Here is a 16,733-nt window from a genome sequence, read left to right as displayed (position 1 = left end):
TAGCGGGGGGGGGGGGTTTGGAATAAGCGGGGGGGGAGGTTGGAAAAAATCTCAAAACTTAATAAGCGGCGGGGGGTTGGAATAAAAATGTCCTAGGTGGAAAATTTCCATAAATTATGCGCGCCCATAGAATAATATAAAAAATACCCGCAAATATATAGTGAGTGGGCGCTTTTTAACCAATTAGGTGCACTCACATATGCAGGGAGAAATATCCATGCAGGCATGTTATTGTTAGTTGGACCAGACTGTAAACCAGAAAAATAATCTTTAAAAAACTAGACGGTGAAATAGTTTACAGTCTGCATATCCAGGCCAATAAAATTCATGTGGTTAATGTGAGTTAACAGTTTAATGTGACAGATCCAGAAATGATCATTTTCACTGTTCATGCGTGCGTTGCAACCATGAAAAATGTTTCAATATATTCAAATTTACCCATGAGCTGCATTTTCGTGTCCATTAACAAATTCCAGAATCAGTTTATACTTTTTAAACAATAAATAATTATGTGAGTCGAGTTTGAAAAATCAAGCCACCAATCGTTTAATGCGACAGATCCAGAACAGAAATGGCCATTTTATTTCATCATCATCATCATTGCTCGACCGCAGTCGAGACCATTTTTGAAAAGACCATTTTATTTAATATACGTAGAATCATGAAAAAAGTCCCAATCTTGTTCAAATTTACACATTGAGCTGCATTTTAGTCTCCAATAACTTAATTCCATAATCAGCTTACTTGAAATAATTCTGTGTCGAGTTTGAAAAATCAAGCCACCAATCGTCAAACGAGACAGAACCAGAAATAACCATTTTCACGCGTAACATCATGGAAAAAGTTCCAATCTTGTTCGAATTTACACACGAGCTCCATTTTAGTGTCCATTACCAAATTCCAGAATCAGTTAACTTGTAATAATTATGTGTTGAGTTTGAAAATCATACCACGCACATGTCCCACCACTGACTGTTTGTTGTTTTGCTTTGGTAAAACAGCGACATATCCAGAAGTGACTGTTTTCTTGTGTCGCATCAAGAAAAAAGTTCCAATCTTATTCAATTTTACACATCAGCTGCATTTCAGTTTATTTATTTCTATATCGGAAGCCATTATTTCCTAAAAATAAAATCTTTTTGAAAACAAGAAGCTAACAAATGAAGGTGATTTTTAGGTAGAATTTTCACTCATAAAACTTTATTAAAACTTGAGCAAAGACTGTAAGATATGACAGAATGTTGAAAAAGGTTTATAAAGAAAAATCATTACAAAATTTCTTTGGTTTGAAGTCTCTTGACCACTAAAGCAAAGAAAATGTTCAAGAAAGTATGAATCAACCTCCTCGCTTCGACCGCCATCTTGTTTTGTTTTGAAAATTGTTTTGAAGGAGCGCGGAATCAGAAAATATATCTTTTATAGCCAGTATCCGACTTTAGCAAGCTTTTCCCTCTCCAAACGGCAAAATTAAAAAGTGTGGTACTGGTTTTAAGCGCCGTTTCTACCAAAACGGACGGACAGACAGCGGAAAGGACGACGAGGACGGAAAGTTGCAAATGAAAGGCCCTATCGCTAGCGCTGGGCCAATAAAGATGGAGTTACAGTAGATTACAAATACAAATCATGAAATAGTTTATCAAATTTGGTTGTAAAGTATGTGGTGTGATTGGATAGAGTTAGAGATCGGTGATGGGTTTTTAGTGTTGCAGGACGCAGGATTTATTTAAAATTAACACATTTTGTTGTCGTTTCAATTTGAATGATGGAAGCCATTACTGGATTTTGACAATTTGACAACTTTGGACAACTGAACTGTGCTGGACAATTTTTTATGTTGGGGTGATTCCATTTTTCAAGATACCAACTATGGTTTTTATTGAGATAACTTTTTTTGGATGAATATTCAAATTGATTTATGGCAAGCCAGTGGATTTCTACAAAACATTACTGAAAGATGATAAAATTTCCAATAGTCGTTTTTAGGCAATCACAATGGTCTAGGCCGTTCGTAAAAAATAGCTTGGTTCCCATCACACCCGACCGACCCTATTTTTTTTTAAGTAAAAGTCGAAGGGACAGGAAGCGGTTTTGGCGCTGCTCGAATGTAATCATCAACCTCCGCCATTACAAACTCTGAGCGATGTAGCGAGCGGCGTTTGAGCGGATTTCCATCCAAATTTAATCCGAAATCCAGCTTTGTATGGATTTTTTCCCGATTTTCATTTTTTGGACCAAATGGAACCACTCTGGCTATAAGAACCTGGGGCTTAATTTTTAGAGAAGGGTTTTTAAAACAACCTGGCGGATGAAGATACTGAGTCGCATGATATTTTTTAGCATAAATTTCTTTAACCCCGACCGACCCACTTTTTCAAAGTTGGGGTGACGGGAACCAAACTATTTTTTACTAACGGCCCTATTGAATATAACTTAATTACTACAGACTGTCACGTTCGCCTAAAGCTCCCCATAATTAGTGACAAAAATATTACGTAATAATTAACGACATGATAACCTGGTGCCTTACAACAACAGAACTTTCCTGGCACTTATTCGGGATCCTTCCGCTGCTTTTATCTGATAAACTGGCAAAGATAGTTGTTCAACTGTGTATTAACGCCTAGACAATGGTGTGTTGCCTTGGAAATGACCGCCTAACTAATTATTTTGATTGAGTAAGTACTTCAACTTTTTACCAAAACTTGGAAAAAACTGTTTTCTGGTCTACTTTTCTTACCTCATCAAGTCGCACAAATCAAGTTGCATATAAATGAAAGGCTTTTATAATATGATAATCACAGTTAGGAGCTATCTTCCCAAGTTTGGGCAAATGAAATTTGGATTAAAACTGCAAGCCATCAGAAGGAAAGTTTTGAAGAGGTTTTTCTTTCGAATTAACTGACGTCAGCATTGTGCAGGGCACTGACCTTTATATATACCCTGGACAAAGCTTCTCAATCCCAGCCAAGCAAAATCTTTGATCGGAGTTTTTTGAAAATTGGTACCCTAATGTCGGCACTACTCGATAGCGGTGGAAATGCATCGAGAGCGCTAGGTCTACTTTTCCTCAAATTCTTTTGATGATGTAGCGGCGTTAGACGTTAATTTTTAACATTGCAATGGCTTCTCCTTGGGTACCAATTCTAAAAAAACTCCAATCAAAGATGGCAGATATTGTTTGGTCCAGGGTTATATAAAGGTCAGTGGTGCAGGGTGATTGTTTTTGCTGAATTGTGCTGACGTCAGCAAAGTTTGAAAAAAGATTTTTGTCGAGTTTTTTTCTTTTGATATTTTGCAACTTTGCTTCAAAGCTATGGCTAGTGGTAATTAAGTAAAAGTAACAAAAGATTGGAACATGCTGTTTGACCGAATTTGCCTAAATTTCATAAAAATGACTTTCTTAAATTCGGAATTTAATCGTATTTAGTAAATAAGTGAACAAAAGACCACCGACATTTTTATATGTTTTACTAGGTTATATTCTTTTCATTACGTTTTAATGGTCATCTTCATAATATAAATTTAAAGAAACAATATTTCGACCTCCTTCGTGGAGGTCTTCATCAGGTTTAACAAACGTTCGGTTGAGATCATTGAATTGACGTCAGATGACATCAATGCAATCATGCAATGAACTCAACCTGATGTGCGAAAGCATTGGTTTCCAGAACCTTGACGTCACATACTGACCATCGTCTAGATTTAGACCCTGTTCACTATGTGGCGCCGTCTTACGGAACTGGATCTCCAATATATATAATAGGTTATATTGTGCTCTAGAATTTATTTGAAGTTTTACCACTGGCACCCTTGTTAATCAAGTGAGGGTCTCATTCCAACCTATCTTTATCTTTCGACCTCTCATCTCTCTCTACTTTTGATACCTTTAATCAGTTTCAAGTTTTTAATTTTTTTCATCGGGCTGGGCCTTCACGCCGCTAGGCTTCTTGTCTTATTACATTAGCCTTCGGGTAGGTCTATTCAGCATGTGGCTTGTTTTTTGGAAAATCTCCTTGCTTCCAAACAATTTCCAATTCTAAGCCTTTCAAAAAGAACGTTGGAAGAATCAGAAAACTTTCTTGGAGAGTTTAGAGATAATTCTGTTTTCTTGAAAATATCCATGATTGAGTATACCCATAAAAGGTCAAGAATACAAGTTAGAAATTATAACTAGTCTTAAAAATATAATTAGTCCCCATTTAATCGTATCAAAATCTTCAGTTTGTTCGTTTTGCGGTTTTGTGGTCCTTTTTTCCGAGCTCCTTGAAAAAAAAGTTTTATGTATTAATTAATTTTTGTCAATGTCTATTTGATCTTATCTCAAAATGTAAACAAAGGAGGGACCTGTGGGTTTCAACATAGCATAAGAAAGCCGCGGCTGGAATGATGACGCTATTGTTTTTGTCGTAAATGGATGTTCTATCTGTGTCTTCGTGGTTTATAAGAACTAAGTCGAAGGTAACAAAATCCTTAACTTTAAAAGTGTTCATAATATTCAATTGAAGAACAATTACTTTTCAAGTCTCAACTTTTTCTAACTACCCTCTCTTATTACCTTATTTGAAGTATATTTTTATAAATTCCAAATAAATTTTTATAAATTTAAGACCAAATAACACACATTTTATTAAAAGAACTAATTTTCAAATGTTAAACTTTGAATATTTGCTGTCACCTCAATACTGTTGTTTTCCGAATGGAATTTTCACAGAATGCAGCTTGAATATTTATTTACTAATACCAGTAATGATTTTTCAGAATAATCAGGAAGGCATTTCGAGGCACTCAATTTTCTTCAAGTTCTTAAAGCACTGACATTCTGACGTTCTAGTACTTTTAAACCAAGTCTTTTCTTTTACTTTGATGTTATGAATGCGTGAATTATCAAGAGATTTGCGTTTATGAGCAAAATTACGTCTAACGAGGGAGTTTGTTAAAAGTCAAATTAAATTGACAATGGAAATTGTCACTGCACCATAAAAAAATTCGTTCTTACGACATAGATAGAACAACAGAAATTCAGCTGTACTCATTCCAGCCGCGGCTTTCTTATACTATGGTAATCATTGCTGAAATGAACTTCTGACTAAATTACAGTATTTATTCAGTTTTAAAGACAAGAACAAAAATTAGACATACAAAACACTTTTTCCATTCAATGAATCGAATCAGCTCATCATCATAACCAGTCTGCCTGCCATTTTGTTTGTTTTGATTTGCAAAAGTAATATTGTAATCCTTGTTATGGTGTAATTATATACTTTTTCTATAATTTGCATTTATAACACTCGCTTCAGCTTTTCAATCCTAAATCAAAACTAATGAAATGCAATATATAATAATGGTAATAGCATATAACGTAATATGAAAATGTGTATAACATTTACCGCTGTATAATTTACCGCCATATTTTTGCGGAACACTTAATTGGCCGGAACATACAATACGAACAAACGCGCGCAAAAATTCGAGATTCCTGTCCAATATCCTTGCGTGAAGCTATGAAGGCCTCCTCACTCGCTACGCTCGTTGCGGGGGCAATTATAAGTGTATTTGAGTCAGTGGATGTTATAAAATTTGAAAATTTATGTGAAAGTATATATCTTGAATAAAAGGTAAAAAATAATGCATTAGCCTCCGTCTCAGAACGCGGTCAGAAAATTTTGCGGATAATTTCACAGCGAAAATGCATCCAGTGAAATGTGAGTAATGTATCATGATTCAAGTCGACTGACATAATTATACACATAATACATGTTACAAGGTCTGCCTACGGATTCTCAATCTCAGCTATTATAAAACTATTACATGTTAGTAGCCGACCCGACTGACCAATGTTATGTAGCAGGTTGAAACATGAGTTTCTACTGGAAAGATGCAGTTTGTTTTCAAGTTAAATCTTCAAAATAAAGCAAACTGTGTGGGTTTCTTTACTTCCAAACAACCTACAAATAGTTTTGGAACACTCCATAATAAAGGAAGATGACTCTTCTTGTGGATTGGCTTTCTGATACCCCATATCCACCATATAAACACGATGTGACATGAAAGTGAAGAGACATGATTTGTTGGTTTTTGTTTGATTTGTTGACTCATATATCTCATGGCAAATGGGATAGCAAATGACTTTTCATGTATTGCTTGGCTCTACATATGATAGCTCTATCTTTGAACACCTCCAGAATGTTGAAAAAAGCATTTTACGAGATAAGTTTCAATTATAATTTTCATGGAAATTTTTAATCGCCAGATTTGGCTTGGCGTCAGTTTTGTTTGGTTGATGTTTGGTATTGTGATCATTAAAAGCAATGAAATGCCACACAGTCACTCTACACATGATGCCTCCAGCCATGATTGGTATCAGAATGTTGGAAAAAAACATTTTACGAGAAATTTAATTGTTGATAGAAATTATAAATATTGACTTATTTTTACAATTTTGGCGGTGTGGGTTTAGTTGGTTGATAATGTTTACACTGTGGGATGGTTTTCAAAAAACTGTCATATTGATTGTTGTTTGTTGGAATTGATTACCAAAAAAAAAGAGAACCTTTTTTGATAAATACTTTATTTTTTTCATGAATCGAAAAAACCGTGTGGATAGTATGTCTTGTAGTAACACCAATGCAGTGTCTGTTTTCAAATTTTGAAAGCTTTATACCTACTGAATCTGTGAATTGAAGCTCTGACTAGCTCTAAGTTTAAAACTTTGAGCCATGTTTTTTTCTTTGTTGCTATTAAAGATATATTTTTAAATTGTCGTAATGTAAATTTATGGTAAAGTTTTAGTTTTTGAGTTTAGTTCATCAGTAGTACATACAGTAGTATTTTTTCAGTAATCCTTTCTTGTAAATATAGTAACATTAACCAGACTCGACTCGCTGCCCTCATTATATTCAAATTTGTATTTTTTTAGGACTGATAAGTACATATTTTTAAACACCAAAACAAAGCAAACAACATACCAGTTCTTTCTGGACAAATATATATGTATACTTTATTGTGTGCTTTGAGTTCTATTTTAATCAACCCTCTCAACTGCTGATCTTTCAACTATCATTTAGGAGTATAGAATGGGCTTCCATAGTACCATTTTCTCTAAGTATTTTGTGCAAATTTTCAACAAAGAAGTAGACTTCTTGACTGTCCTTGTCCCTTATGTTAAAGTTGTTCTGATGGAGGACATTGCTATTTTTGGTAGCCTTCACATATCAATAAGGAGCTTTGATGTAAATGTTTTTTCTGATGAAATCATACTAATCTGAAACTATTAGGCCTTTATGAACTTTCTAGAACAATAATCTTGCTCTAATCTTGAGAAACACTGGAAAAATAGGTTAGCATTCCCTGCCATAATTTCACAGATTTCCTCTGCTTTCTGCTTGAAAACGCTGTCACATAGCCGAAAACGAAAGTGAAACTGTGAAAACGTCCGCAAATTCGGGCCCAGTCCTCTTCCGAGACGGAGGCTAATTATTCACAGTTTATGTGTGAAAGATCTAGTGAATCGAAAAAAAAAACAAGCACGACGCATCGGGTACGGCAGGTAGCCGTACCAGATTTTCACAAAAATCCCGAAATGTTCCTCTTCGTCGGTAAAATCGCTTAAATTTACTCTTTCGTGCTTCCGTCGTGCCTGGAATAGTCTAAGTATTCCGATCTATTCCCATTACAGATTCCAAAATATGTGTGTATATATTGGCGTGTAAACGATACAAAACACTGATTAGCCTCAATGTCCGTAGACCAATGATCATTCATATAATGTGATTAAAATCTGTCTTCAGCAGCTAGCCTCCTTTTAGGTGATTCAGTATACTGCTTTGCTCTTGGACCAAATAATCTGCGAAGCACATGCCTAACCATGAAATAGGCAGATGTAAGGACCAAAAGTATAGATAAAAGACAGGCTACAAATATCAATGCATAAGCTTTGGCTGAATGTTTTCCAGGTAGCCCAATATCTTCTTTTGGTTTCCAGTCTTTTAAAACGTGTTTAAATATTGTCAAAGTTCCATTATTCGGCCTGGGTTTTATTCCAAGTAAATGCGCCAGTAAAGGATAAACATTGACATTATCGAATGCTTCCATAGTAACGCCTTTCTTAAAAGCAGGACCAGAAGCAAAGAAAATAGTTTGCATTTCCCGACAACTATATGGATCGTACCCATGCGTACCATGGTCTATTTTTGTATAGTTAGGATAATTTATTTCAAGTTCAGTTAGATTCCAATGTTTGTCTAAAAGCCACCAGCCAGGATCAGGAAGTATGAGTAGAGGTGGTATAAGCCGGTGATGCGATGCGTGAAGATATTCAGGAATCTGTTTGTCCGGATCACCTTGGCTGGATAAAAACAATAACAAGAGTAGAATAGAAATCACATTAGGGAGTGACTTAAATATGGAAAAGTCTACCTTTTCATTGCTTTTCCCAAATAAAGCGTTTTCAAAACTGGAATACACATGTTGCAAAATTAAAGTTTGAATTTTGTTACTTTTCTAAAGAACGCGTCATTTTTAGTACTTCAAATGACCAATTATTAAATTATCTTATAAAAACTCCATCTCATCTGAATCATTGAGCCCTAAGCTAATTGCTCTTAAAAAGAACCAAACTGAATAAAACTCGAACTTACTCAAAATATCTGAAAGCGCCAGTCTCGTCAAAAAGTGGTTTCAATTTCGCAAAGATATCTTTTCCGGTGTACCCTTCAGCTGGCGTTGCTCTGCAGTAAGTGCCACAGTCAGGAGGTCGTTGAAACATTGAAAAATCATCAAAATAGTCCGACATATAACGAATATGTTTTCGCGGATTGACGTTGATTTGCCCATGATCTGCAAGGACGATTAGATTTAATTCTGGATGGTGTTCAATTTTTGCCATAAGATATCCCAGAACATATTTGTCAAGGTTTTCTATTTGTTCACGATACTAGAAGAGAGATATAGAGTTATATATACAAGGAATGATAGATACTAAGGAAAAACCGCATTAACCATCGCATGCAATCACTTTGTAACATTAAATCTTCTAAAATTCTTTCTGCACGAGTTTTTTAGTTGGACAGGGTAAACACTTTATCCAGACCACTCATCTATATAAAGCCAGTATAAGAATACCTCCTGTGACGTCACACCATATCTATGACCATCGACATCTGGTTGTTCGACATAAAGGACCATGAAATTCAATGTGGGATCTTTCTCATAGCTTTCGAATGTTTCGTCAATCGCTTGACGACCAACAGTTATGTTGGCACCATAAGGTGTGATTCTCGAGTTGTGGTAATATGGTTTTTCGTCGAAAGCATAATATCCAGGCCAATAGTACACTGAGCTTCTACCTATGGTTGCAAAATTTAAAACACAAATACTTGAATCGAACCCTCCCCTCCCCAGAAAAAAATCAGATAAAATGGAACATATTTTGATCAAAAATATTGAGGCTCAAAAATCTTAAAATATAAGAACAATTTAAGAACGACAAATATGAAATGGATGGATTTAAAGAAAATTAAGGGTCGAATTAGTAAAAATTTACCACGAAGGCTACCTTATTTTGCCCCAAAAATAAGTAATGATAACAACACTTTGAGACTGAAAGTGCAAAAAGAATTAGAACAGTCTCAACAAAGATTCATTGGTTCTTATAGAAAAAAGTGTACCTTTCTGTAATTGATTCGATAGCCATATGGGTTCTTGAGTATAAGCTTTTGCTTTGGTACGGTTATTTGGATCATCATCCCATTTGAAATAGGTTCCCTCTTCATCAAAGAAGCCATTATCTATAATACCATGTGATTCAGGGTATAAACCAGTGGATAATGTAATCATAGAGGGCCATGTACTTGATGGAAAAGGTGGAATCAACCCTTTAGCTTTGACACCTTCAGATGCAAGTTTTTGGAAATTCGGCATGTTGGTTGTCAATTTTTCAAAGTCGTGTACAAAACCATCGAATATCAACAAAAATACTTTTTCTTTGAGTGTATTAACATGGATTCCCAAAAATGTAATGAAAAGCAATGTTAGAATCTTCATCATATTTTCTAATTTTTTTTTTATTTCACATCTAAAAGTAAGGTAATAAAATTAAACATCCAATAAGTAGGGTTGAGAAAGAAATCTGTAACGACGAGGTAAAGCTTTCTAAAGTTTCCAAAAAAAAATAAAACAACAAATTAGCTTCTGATTTATTTAACTTTTCATAGTCAAAGCCTATACTCTATCGTTTGACGACTTTTCTCCACATTAAAATGTTTGTCCTTGGTATCAAATTTCAATCTGTTTTTATAAAACAACATATTTCTTGACTGTGACTTTCGTCGAAGAAGCATGCAGAACTACACACATTTATTTAATTCATGCAAGACAATTTGATCTCTGGTTATCTCGAAATGATTAATTTTGCTTAGAAATGACGTAAATGACTTCCTAAAAGCTCTCTAATTGTCTTGCGGCCTATGCAAGGCATTACATGATGTTGCACTGTAATTATATCTTCTAACAAAATGCGAATGCGAAAAAATAAACAGTAAACTGTAACCCTTCATAGACTATTGAGCGTCAACGTTCCTACGTATGTAAGGAACGAACTCCTTAAGACACAACGTTAAAATCATGAAAACCATCACCATCAATTACAAATCACAACTGTCTCTCAATGATGCTACGCATTTCTACTATATCCTTTGTTTACTTCTATGACAAAAGGCAAAAAAGTGGCAATAAATGGAAGTTTTTGGAAATTCGGCATGTTGGTTATCAATTTTTCAAATCCATCAAATATCAGCAAAAACACTTTTTCTTTGAATGCACTAACATGAATTCCCAGAAAATGGAATGAAAAGCAATGTTAGAATCTTTGTTATTTGCACCATATTTTATCATTTATCTAAAAGTAAGGTAATAGTGGAGGTAAAGTGTTCTGGTAAAGTTTCCGAAAAAATCTATGATAACAAACTAGCCTTACATTGTTACCTATTCATAATTCAAGCTTGTTGAATCGGATCTATAAGATGGGTTTTCTCCTCATTAATATATTGATGTTTTGCGAAGCAATAATAATCGAAAGTTGTTGTATCAAATTTCAAACTATTTCTTTTGACTTTTCATTCATCATTCATTTTTATTAAAAACAAACAAGTAATTTTAGTTGAAGAAGCATGCAGCAACACACACATTTCCCTAGGCTGCTGGCATCCACTAACGCATTCGTGCTCCCTCTACCACCTGGGGTTTTGTATAGGTCTGCGATCTAGACTAACATTTCCCAAAAACATGCAAGTACAAGTAAAGGAAATCGATTTGTTTTACTTAGATGGCGCTAATGTATTTCCAAAGAATTGTGACAATAGACGATATCGGCTTTCCGAATTCTCCCCGAATGATTACCCATGATGCATTGCGTAAAAAAAATTCACGGACGATATCGACTTTTCGTGAATTTTTTTGCGCAATGCATCATGGGTAATCATTCGGGGAGAATTCGGAAAGCCGATATCGTCTATTCTTTCTCATGACATCGCTGTAATGTAACTATATTGTTCTAAAGAGATTTATGAAGAAAATAGGTATATGCAAACAAATAAACTGTAAACTTTAACCATTCATATGTTATATGATTCATACCATCCTTAACGTTCAATCTCTATAAAAATTTAAATCCTGAAAACAGCTTACCCCTGCCCCACAGCCACAACCACTATTGGCACTAAAATCATCTCACTATAAATCTCTTCGTCGAAAGTTGAATACCAATAGATAAGGGGTACGGAATTTACAGGGTGAAATTGACTTCACGTGGCCAAAGTCACTAGTAAATTCGAACCCAGACCCCTACGTTACGTTAGGTGGGTAAATACTATACTTCATCATCTATTTCTTCATCTTCATTCCGATCACGTGATACTCTCATGTATTGATGTTTCTTTTTCGGTCTGCAAATTAACCGGTAGATGACAGCACAAAAATGACAAATACAAGACACGCATATCACCCTTAAACGAGTTTTCGCTATTAGTACCAACAGCACGCAAACTGTAAATATTGAACCGTATAGTGAAAAATTTGACGAGTCTGAGTCTTCTGTATTATTCCAATCCTTCAAAACGTGTTTAAAAACTGCCAAGGAGCCATTATTTGGTCTGGGTTTTATACCAAGTAAATGCGCCAAAAGAGGATAGACATTGACATTATCGAATGCTTTCATTAAAACACCTTTCTTAAAAGCAGGACCAGAAGCATAGAATATACTCTGCATCTCTGGACAATTGCTTGGGTCATAACCATGAGCTCCGATTAAACGATGCCCTCTTGGCTTTGACGGTCGAGTATCGTACAATATCCATCCAGGCTTTGGTAGAATCAGTATTGGTGGAATCAACTCATTTTGTGTGTAATGAAGAAATTCGGGGACTTGCAGTTTAGTGTCTTTGGATTCGCGGCTGTAGAAAAATAACAGAGTTCGAAAAAACTGCGAGGAAACAAAATCATAGACTAACTAATTTGACTGGCTCAAATAATTTAATTTTAACTTATTCTAGTCCTGAGATTCGTAAATTATGTGAATTTATATGCCATAGTCCCTATGTTCAAAGATTCAATACCAAGGAACCTTCAAAACATTCATAAGGTGGTTGAAATAAAAAGCTGAAAACAGATTTTAGCCCTTTTTTGCATGAGCATGGTTATTGTTTTGTTAACTTACTTGAATATCCTGAAGCCTCCAGTTTGTAAAAGCGGTTCTAATCGTTCAATAACTTCATCCGTTGAATGTCCTTTAGATGGTTTCAAAGCACAAACGCTATTACAACCATAAGGATAAAGTGCCAACATTTCTTTGGGGACATAGTCGTTGACAAAATAAAATCTATCTTTTTGAGTATTTATCTGTCCATGGTCTGCCACAATGATCAAGTTGATTTCTGGGTGTTTGGATAACTTTTGACGGAGATATCCCAGCACCATTTTGTCCAATGATTCAATACGAGCAGTGTACTAAAACGTAATAAATGGATTTGTTGTTCTAATTTATTCATTAATTCTATTACTTTACTTTCTGAAACTCTTGATCACTTTCAATGAAAACTACGGGAAAACAAGCTAGATGCTGAATGGACCTACCTGATGTTGAAAGTATAGCGTTTAAGCGAAAATGCAAAACGCCTTAAATTTCATCATTGTTGTTCAAAAAATCGGGAAACCAATGATGAAATCTCGAGGAAATGCCAAAAAAAAAAACGGTTTTTCCAGCATATTTCCGGCCGAAAATTTTGTTTTCAAAAATCGTTACATTTGAAACATTACTATTTTGCATCTTTGTGCCAAAAATCAGGAAAAACTAATGAGCCAATCTCGAGAAAAGCTGGTAACAGACGGACGAACGAAAGGACGACGGACAAAGGTTAATTTATAGGACCTCCACCGGGGTAGGTCCAAAAAGGACTTTAGAAAACTTGAAGGGTGAATGCTATTCTAACCAATGCTATGCTTATATTGTATTTTCAATTGTGCTCGATGGACGTGGAAAGCGCTCGCTCTTCTTTTTTTTTTGCTAAAACAGGAGGCGTTGTAAAAGCAAATGGTAGTAGATGTGTTTAATGTCGTCCTTCAAATACAAACATTAAACGAGGTTAAGTATCGATAGGTAAATCATGGCGATGGACGAATTTACTCTCGGCCTCATTTACGCTACGGCACTTATTTTCTACAGGCTAACCTGAAAGCAAGGCAGACTTACCCAGCAGAAAGATCAACTTTGCTTCATATTTATCGTTATAAAACAAAGCGGCTATACTATGCGGGTAAGGGTAAGTCTCCCTTGCTTTCTGCTTAGCCTGTTGAAAATTTCCGTAGCGTGAAGAAAGGCTAGAGGAAATTCATTCGTCGTCATCATTAATACCGAGTTTATGTATGAGTATTTTTCTGCGACGGAGACGGTAAGGTTCTAATTTGACTAGATCCTGATTAACCGAGGACGACGGTAAATCAGCACTTTTACCGTCCTTGATATTGCGGGTCAGAACTGCGGGTTAATCCAAATCGCTTCAGTCACTCTACCGTCATCAAAAGTGTATATACATAAACTCGATAATCTATCAATACTTAACCTCGCTATTACCTCTTTCGACGTGACGCCATGAACGTGACCAGTTGTATCGGGAGCATCAACGTACAATACCATGAAATTCAATGATGGATCCTTATCATAAACATCGAATGTCTCCGTAATATGTTTTTGTGATTCTGTGATGTTTGCACCAAGGTATCTGATCTCTTGATTGTGATAAGTCGGTTTTTCATCGAATGAGTAATATCCAGGCCAGTAATAGACAGAGCTGTGTCCTAATAGAAATAAGAAATATTTCAAATACATTTCATAATCACATATTTTTATACCGTGATGTTTTATACAGAAGCACAAAAGCCGAGTGTTTGCATTTAATCTTAAATTTAAAGAATAAAATTATTGGCAAATGGCCTGTCCTATCTTGGGTGCTTCCGTATAAAACATAACGCCATGAATATCATGAACAGACAACCTCGTTAAGATATAATTTTCATAAATTTCCTTCATAAAACTTGAAAAGGGGTCATCTTTTCACTGGAAAGAATACAGCATAAAAAGCCATAGTTCTGGCGATAAAAGTGCTTTCGTTTACCTGATTTTACAGATACTTAACTTCAAAACTGAACGGTTGTCGTCTGAAAAATGCACAAAGATGGCGGAAAAAATTCAGGAAAATAATAAAAAATCACCATCAATAAACGACTTTTGCAGCCCGTCAAAGTGCAGTGTCAAAACTATACCAAAATCGCACCACAGGTAATGGAAAGGTATAATTAAAATGAAACATCAAAAATTGAAGGATTCAAAAACGAAATCAAAGCCTGTGAGAATATAATGAAAAGGCAGGACGAAGAAATAAACCATTTGAAAGCACAGGACGTCAATGTTATGGTCAACGAAATGAAAGAAACTATCGACACCAGAATAACCACGCTTGAAAAAAAGATTGAAAACATCATCGAAAAGAAAGAAGAGGAAGGACCACCAATGAGCTACGCTAAAATCACATCCAAACACATCGAGAAAAACATTGGAGATGCAATTCGAAAAGAAAAGCAGGAGGAGCAGCTGATTCGATCGACAGCACGCAACCTAATTTTTCATGGGATAGATGAATCGACAGATGAATCTGAAGAAGAAACGAAAATCAAGGACGAAGAATTTATCTATGACAAAATTATTGGTTGGCGGCTCCATCTGAGGAATATAAAGACTACCGAGACGCAGCGGACCGGGAAATGTACGAAAGAAAGAGAAGATAAAGCGAGATACCGACCAATCAAAGTCACATTTACGAACGAAGAGGACAAGAACACAGTGTTGCAAGCAATAACAAAAGCAAAAGGCTTTCCTTACCGAGTGACAGAGGATTTGACCAAAAATGAAAGACAAAATAATCAAAGAATGGTGTAAGGAAGCCGAAAAAATGAATGCTAAAATCAAAGGATACAACACAAAATGGAAAGTCCGGGGGAGCCCACGAAAAAAACTCTATTTCAAAAAGATCATTGTTAAAGTACGAGCGGTTTATAGAGGCCCATGTGTCTTCACGGTGGCCTGCAAACCTGTAAAGCTTTATTATTATTTATTGAAATTAATTACCTTTTTGTTTTTGATTGGTCAACCATATCGGCTCACGTGTGAAGAACATCGAATTATTTTGATCTTTTGGATCTCCATTCCATCTGAAATATACACCATCTTTATTGTAAAAGTTATTGCGAATAATACCATGGGATTCTGGGTAAAGACCAGTTGATAGTGTGGTCATTGACGGAAAGGTTGCAGATGGAAAAGGTGGAATCAACCCTTTAGCTTTGACACCTTCAGATGCAAGTTTTTGGAAATTCGGCATGTTGGTTGTCAGTTTTTCAAAGTCGTGTACAAAACCATCGAAAACCAACAAGAACACTTTCTCTTTCGTTGGTGTTGATTGAATCCATGGTAACCCATGCCAAATGACGAAGAAGAGGGTTATATAGGTTAACATTTGAATATTGGTGTTGTTGATAATCAGTTCAACCCATGATTCATTGTAAGTATTGTTTTAAGTAAATTTTGCATGCACTAAAAATAAAGAAATAGAAGAGGAAATGTAAACTTCTATATAAGAAAAAACGTAATTGAAAGAAGGTGGATCCTGGATGACGAATCTTTGAGAATTAACTCCTGAATATGCAGAACTTAAGCTTATAAAGAATTATCAACAACGGTAAAAGTGAATTTGATAAACACAATAAAACTTTTCGTTAAAATTTAGATAAATAATGAATTGATTGTAAAATAGAACTACATTGTATACTTTACTATAAAAATGCACGTTGAGAAATTATCAAAATATTGTTATAAAATTGAACTACATACAAACTAAATCGATTTAAAAAATCATCCAAATTCCGATTATCCCCAAACTGACAAGAGATTTTTATTTTGTGTAGAAAGTGAAAAGCTGTAATCCAGCAAAAGAAATCTCTAATTTGTAGGTCCGCTTTCAGGAAGATAGAACTATCGTCCCTAGCTGAAGCAAAATAACCCCCCATCTTTGATAAGTATACCCTAGTTCGGTGCCGGCAATTTGATCAATCAAGCCTATCATTCGCCTAGTTGCTTCGCACCATTTAGGTTTTTCTTTTGCTTGGTTGAATAAATTGCCGGTACCGAA

General features: G+C 35.3%; 2 protein-coding genes across 2 annotated transcripts; both read right to left on the bottom strand.

Moving 5' to 3' along the window:
* Positions 1 to 5,539: 5,539 nt before the first annotated feature.
* On the bottom strand, positions 5,540 to 10,068 carry LOC136803974 (ectonucleotide pyrophosphatase/phosphodiesterase family member 7-like). The gene is made up of 5 exons (XM_067060704.1): positions 9,666 to 10,068; positions 9,121 to 9,344; positions 8,637 to 8,932; positions 7,482 to 8,344; positions 5,540 to 5,635 (listed from the first exon to the last, which is right to left on the bottom strand). The coding sequence occupies exons 1-4, from the start codon at positions 10,042 to 10,044 to the stop codon at positions 7,771 to 7,773; spliced, it is 1,473 nt and encodes a 490-aa protein (XP_066916805.1). The 5' UTR covers positions 10,045 to 10,068; the 3' UTR covers positions 5,540 to 5,635; positions 7,482 to 7,770.
* A 1,780-nt stretch (positions 10,069 to 11,848) lies between these two features.
* On the bottom strand, positions 11,849 to 16,136 carry LOC136804024 (bis(5'-adenosyl)-triphosphatase enpp4-like). The gene is made up of 4 exons (XM_067060765.1): positions 15,674 to 16,136; positions 14,123 to 14,346; positions 12,710 to 12,999; positions 11,849 to 12,446 (listed from the first exon to the last, which is right to left on the bottom strand). Exons 1-4 carry the CDS (start codon positions 16,059 to 16,061, stop codon positions 11,864 to 11,866), a joined length of 1,485 nt encoding a protein of 494 aa, XP_066916866.1. The 5' UTR covers positions 16,062 to 16,136; the 3' UTR covers positions 11,849 to 11,863.
* Between the last annotated feature and the right edge of the window lie 597 nt (positions 16,137 to 16,733).

The sequence above is a fragment of the Clytia hemisphaerica genome, unplaced genomic scaffold (genome assembly GCF_902728285.1).
Source record: "Clytia hemisphaerica strain Z4C2 unplaced genomic scaffold, Clytia hemisphaerica genome assembly, whole genome shotgun sequence".
Classification (NCBI taxonomy): domain Eukaryota; kingdom Metazoa; phylum Cnidaria; class Hydrozoa; order Leptothecata; family Clytiidae; genus Clytia; species Clytia hemisphaerica.
This window is presented reverse-complemented; position numbering and strand designations above follow the sequence as displayed.